The sequence below is a fragment of the Oncorhynchus keta genome, unplaced genomic scaffold (genome assembly GCF_023373465.1).
Source record: "Oncorhynchus keta strain PuntledgeMale-10-30-2019 unplaced genomic scaffold, Oket_V2 Un_scaffold_12948_pilon_pilon, whole genome shotgun sequence".
NCBI classification, from domain to species: domain Eukaryota; kingdom Metazoa; phylum Chordata; class Actinopteri; order Salmoniformes; family Salmonidae; genus Oncorhynchus; species Oncorhynchus keta.
In genome coordinates, this window is record NW_026290768.1 from 101,622 (window position 1) to 107,621 (window position 6,000).

General features: G+C 51.0%; 1 protein-coding gene across 1 annotated transcript in view; it reads right to left on the bottom strand.

Moving 5' to 3' along the window:
- Positions 1 to 4,810, bottom strand: part of LOC127927324 (CUB and sushi domain-containing protein 3-like) — a 65,621-nt gene extending 60,811 nt beyond the window's left edge. Inside the window, exon 1 of the mRNA XM_052513486.1 lies at positions 4,589 to 4,810. Coding sequence (XP_052369446.1) covers positions 4,589 to 4,810 — 222 coding nt within the window. The remainder of the gene's footprint in view (positions 1 to 4,588) is intronic.
- Positions 4,811 to 6,000: the final 1,190 nt, after the last annotated feature.

Below are 6,000 nucleotides of genomic sequence, written 5' to 3' on the forward strand. Positions count from 1 at the left end.
GACTTGACTCCTCAACACCAGTCTGGTAGAGTTGAGCTGCAGGGGACTTGACTCATCAACACCAGTCTGTCTGAGTTGAGCTGCAGGGGACTTGACTCCTCAACACCAGTCTGTCTGAGTTGAGCTGCAGGGGACTTGACTCATCAACACCAGGCTGGTAGAGTTGAGCTGCAGGGGACTTGACTCATCAACACCAGGCTGGTAGAGTTGAGCTGCAGGGGACTTGACTCATCAACACCAGGCTGGTAGAGTTGAGCTGCAGGGGACTTGACTCATCAACACCAGGCTGGTAGAGTTGAGCAGCAGGGGACTTGACTCCTCAACACCAGTCTGTCTGAGTTGAGTTTACAGGGGACTTGACTCATCAACACCAGTCTGTCTGAGTTGAGTTGCAGGGGACTTGACTCATCAACACCAGTCTGTCTGAGTTGAGTTGCAGGGGACTTGACTCATCAACACCAGGCTGGTAGAGTTGAGCTGCAGGGGACTTGACTCCTCAACACCAGTCTGGTAGAGTTGAGCTGCAGGGGACTTGACTCATCAACACCAGTCTGTCTGAGTTGAGCTGCAGGGGACTTGACTCATCAACACCAGGCTGGTAGAGTTGAGCTGTCTGTCTAGGTGTGCTTGGTTAAGGTTTGAACTGGGCTGCCTGGCCTGTCAGTTTGAGTCCCTGACAGAATTATTGCCTGCAGGTGCCTTCTGTCTCACTCACACACACACACACACTCTCTCACACACACACACACACACACACACACACACACACACACACACACACACACACACACACACACACACACACACACACACACACACACACACACACACACACACACACACACACACACACACACACACACACACACACACACACACACACACACACACACACACACACACACACACACACAAAATGAGAGCAATACATTCAGTGATCTATCCAGCAGACCACCACAGGAAGACTTAATAATGGAGCAGATAGCATGTTACTACGAAGACTGCTTGGGTGTGTGAGAGGAAGACTGCTTGGGTGTGTGAGAGGAAGACTGCTTGGGTGTGTGAGAGGAAGACTGCTTGGGTGTGTGAGAGGATGGCATGTTACTACGAAGACTGCTTGGGTATGTGAGAGGAAGACTGCTTGGGTGTGTGAGAGGATGCCATGTTACTACGAAGACTGCTTGGGTGTGTGAGAGGAAGACTGCTTGTATGAGTGAGAGGAAGACTGCTTGGGTGTGTGAGAGGAAGACTGCTTGAGTGTGTGAGAGGAAGGCTGCTTGGGTGTGTGAGAGGAAGACTGCTTGGGTGTGTGAGAGGAAGACTGCTTGGGTGTGTGAGAGGAAGACTGCTTGGGTGTGTGAGAGGAAGACTGCTTGGGTGTGTGAGAGGAAGACTGCTTGGGTGTGTGAGAGGATGGCATGTTACTACGAAGACTGCTTGGGTGTGTGAGAGGATGCCATGTTACTACGAAGACTGCTTGGGTATGTGAGAGGAAGACTGCTTGGGTGTGTGAGAGGATGACTGCTTGGGTGTGTGAGAGGATGCCATGTTACTACGAAGACTGCTTGGGTGTGTGGGAGGATGCCATGTTAATAAGAACTCTGTCTGAGGCCACTTGGAGTGGTGGTGGTGGTGGTGAGTGAGTGAGTGAGTGGTGAGTGGTGGTGGTGAGTGAGTGAGTGAGTGAGTGAGTGAGTGGTGAGTGAGTGAGTGGTGAGTGAGTGAGTGGTGAGTGAGTGAGTGAGTGAGTGAGTAGTGTGTGTGTGTGTGTGTGTGTGTGTGTGTGTGTGTGTGTGTGTGTGTGTGTGTGTGTGTGTGTGTGTGTGTGTGTGTGTGTGTGTGTGTGTGTGTGTGTGAATGGCTATCCTGTGCTCTTTTATTGCAGGGATCTGTTCCTTAGCAACCGTGTCCCATTTGCCTTGTCTGTCCTCGCCGCTCACTGCCTTCCGGGCGCCACTGCAGTACTTAATGTGAACACCATACTGTGTACGTCTCAAATGGCACCCTATTCCCTATGTAGTGCACTACTTTAGACCAGAGCCCTATGGCAACCTGTTACCTATATAGTGCACTACTTTAGACCAGAGCCCTATTCCCTATTATATAGTGCACTACTATAGACCAGGGCCCTATGGCACCCTGTTCCCTATATAGTGCACTACTTTAGACCAGAGCCCTATTCCCTACATAGTGCACTACTTTAGACCAGAGCACTATTCCCTATTATATAGTGCACTACTATAGACCAGGGCCCTATGGCACCCTGTTCCCTATATAGTGCACTACCTTCAAACAGGGCTCGGGTAGGGCTCGGGTAGGGCGGGGTAGGGCTCGGGTAGGGATGGGTAGGGCTCCGGTAGGGCTCGGGTAGGGATGGGTAGGGCTCGGGTAGGGCTCGGGTAGGGATGGGTAGGGCTCGGGTAGGGATGGGTAGGGCTCAGGTAGGGCTCGGGTAGGGGGCTCCGGTCGGGCTCGGGTAGGGCCTCGGGTAGGGATGGGTAGGGCTCCGGTAGGGCTCGGGTAGGGGGTAGGGCTCGGGTAGGGGGTAGGGCTCGGGTAGGGATGGGTAGGGATGGGTAGGGCTCCGGTAGGGCTCCGGTAGGGCTCGGGCAGGGATGGGTAGGGCTCCGGTAGGGATCGGGTAGGGCTCCGGTAGGGCTCCGGTAGGGCTCGGGTAGGGGGTGGGTAGGGCTCGGGTAGGGATGGGTAGGGCTCCAGTAGGGCTCGGGTAGGGATGGGTAGGGCTCCGGTAGGGTTCGGGTAGGGCAAGGGCCCGGCAGGGCTCGGTAGGGCCCGGTAGGGCTCGGGTAGGGCTCCGGTAGGGCTCGGGTAGGGCTCCGGTAGGGCTCGGGTAGGGTAGGGCTCGGGTAGGGCTCGGGTAGGGCTCGGTAGGGTAGGGCGGTAGGGCCGGTAGGGCTCGGGTAGGGATGGGTAGGGGTAGGGCTCGGGTAGGGCTCGGGTAGGGCTCCGGTAGGGCTCGGGTAGGGCTCGGGTAGGGCTCGGGTAGGGCTCCGGTAGGGCACTATATAGTACACAGGGAGCCAATTTGACATGCAAACCATTTCGTTTTGGGACTTTGTTGCCAAATACGTAAATCTATTTCTTCTCTCCTGTAATAAATGTGATCTGCTCCAGAGCTGATGGAAGTAGGGTTTCCCCAACGGGTAGAGAAACGTTGAATGTTCATCCAACCAGAACAGAAGAGGAGCCAGGCGTATGATTCTGACATTACAATACTGTAGCTGTTTAATAATGTGTGTGTTATATAGAGAGAGTAGAGCATCTTCACTGGTCACTGTCATCATCTTGGGCCTGACGCACAGTTGAGATAAAACCATACAACTTGGGACTTTCTCTTATCTTGGGCCTGACGCACAGTTGACATAAAACCATACAACTTGGGACTTTCTCTTAAAATCCCTCTTTGATATCAAAGGGAGCCTTGAGTAAAAAGGGGGTCTGTTTTAGCCAGGCTGGCACATGAAGGTGACGTTGTCTCAGATCAGTGTTATAGCCTGGTCCCAGATCAGTGGTTGTCTTATAGACTGGTCCCAGATCAGTGGTATAGACTGGTCCCAGATCAGTGGTTGTCTTATAGACTGGTCCCAGATCAGTGGTTGTGTTATAGACTGGTCCCAGATCAGTGTTATAGACTGGTCCCAGATCAGTGGTTGTCTTATAGCCTGGTCCCAGATCAGTGGTTGTCTTATAGACTGGTCCCAGATCAGTGGTTGTGTTTATAAGGGAGTCCCAGAAAAGGGGGTCTGTTTGATCGTTGCTTGTGGAAGGACGATAATTAATTTGGTTTTAGCTGAAGGAATAATTAATGAGAACTAGGGTTGCAAAAGTCTGGTAATTTATGCTAAAATTCCCGGTTTTCAAGTCATCCTGGTTGAAAGAATCCTGGAATTACGAGGAATATGTAGGAAATCCAGGAATCCTCAAAACTAGGATTTCTGGGAAATCAGGAAATTTGGGGAAAGTTAACGGAATTTTACTAACATCTGATAAAATGGCTTTGTGACATATTTTCATTCCTGTAATCTGAGAGGACCCATATCATCATCATCACCCTCATCATCATCACCACCACCATCATCACCCTCATCATCATCACCCTCATCATCATCACCCTCATCATCATCACCCTCATCATCATCACCACCATCATCATCACCCTCATCATCATCACCCTCATCATTATCACCATCACCATCATCATCACCACACTCTTCATCATCACCACCACCATCATCACCCTCATCATCATCACCCTCATCATCATCACCACCACCATCATCACCATCATCATCATCACCCTCATCATCATCACCACCACCATCATCACCCTCATCATCATCACCCTCATCATCATCACCCTCATCATTATCACCATCACCATCATCATCACCACACTCTTCATCATCACCACCACCATCATCACCCTCATCATCATCACCATCATCATCATCACCCTCATCATTATCACCATCACCATCATCATCACCACACTCTTCATCATCACCATAATCTTCATCATCACCATACTCATCATCGTCATCACCATCATCATCATCAGATGTCGTACCTTTGCAGATGGGCGTGGTGGCGCTCCAGGTGCCATTGTGGGTACAGGTGCAGTTGTGGCCCCGCCTGCCTCTATCAGGTAGCCAGGCTGGCACGTGAAGGTGACGTTGTGGCCCACAGTGAAGTCCTCTCCAAACCTCAGACCATCAGCAGGAACACCTGGGTCAACGCAGCTGATCACTGGTGGGACGATACAGAGACAGACAGGGAGAGGGATCGGCATTAGTGGGATCGTTGTAGACTGGTCCCAGATCAGTGGTTATCTTATAGCCTGGTCCCAGATCAGTGGTTTGTTATAGCCTGGTCCCAGATCAGTGTTATAGCCTGGTCCCAGATCAGTGGTTGTGTTATAGCCTGGTCCCAGATCAGTGGTTGTCTTATAGACTGGTCCCAGATCAGTGTTATAGGCTGGTCCCAGATCAGTGTTATAGCCTGGTCCCAGATCAGTGGTTGTGTTATAGCCTGGTCCCAGATCAGTGTTATAGCCTGGTCCCAGATCAGTGTTATAGCCTGGTCCCAGATCAGTGGTTGTCTTATAGACTGGTCCCAGATCAGTGGTTGTGTTATAGACTGGTCCCAGATCAGTGGTTGTCTTATAGACTGGTCCCAGATCAGTGTTATAGCCTGGTCCCAGATAAGTGGTTGTGTTATAGCTGGTCCCAGATCAGTGGTTGTTTTATAGACTGGTCCCAGATCAGTGTTATAGCCTCGTCCCAGATCAGTGGTTGTCTTATAGACTGGTCCCAGATCAGTGGTTATAGCCTGGTCCCAGATCAGTGGTTGTGTTATAGCCTGGTCCCAGATCAGTGTTATAGCCTGGTCCCAGATCAGTGTTATAGCCTGGTCCCAGATCAGTGTTATAGCCTGGTCCCAAATCAGTGGTTGTGTTAGCCTGGTCTAGACTGGTCTCAGATCAGTGTTATAGGCTGGTCCCAGATCAGTGTTATAGCCTGGTTCCCAATCAGTGGTTGTGTTATAGACTGGTCCCAGATCAGTGTTATAGCCTGGTCCCAGATCAGTCCCAGGTTGTCTTATAGACTGGTCCCAGACCAGTGGTTGTGTTATAGACTGGTCCCAGATCAGTGGTTGTGTTATAGACTGGTCTAAGATAAGTGTTATTAAAACCTGGTCCCAGATCAGTGAAATAGCCAGTCCCAGATCAGTCCTAGCTTGGTCCCAGATCAGTGTTAAAATGGTCAGACCAGTAACATGAAACCCAGATCAGTCTAGCCTGGTCCCAGGGCAAGGCTAAGCCTGGTCAGCCAGATCAGTGTTATAGACTCAGTCTCAGACCAGAGGTTGTGTTATAGCCTGGTCTCAGGTCAGTGATTGTGTTATAGCCTGGTCTCAGCCTGGTCTCAGATCAGTGGTTGTCATAGCCTGGTCTCAGCCTAAGTCAGCCAGATCATGATT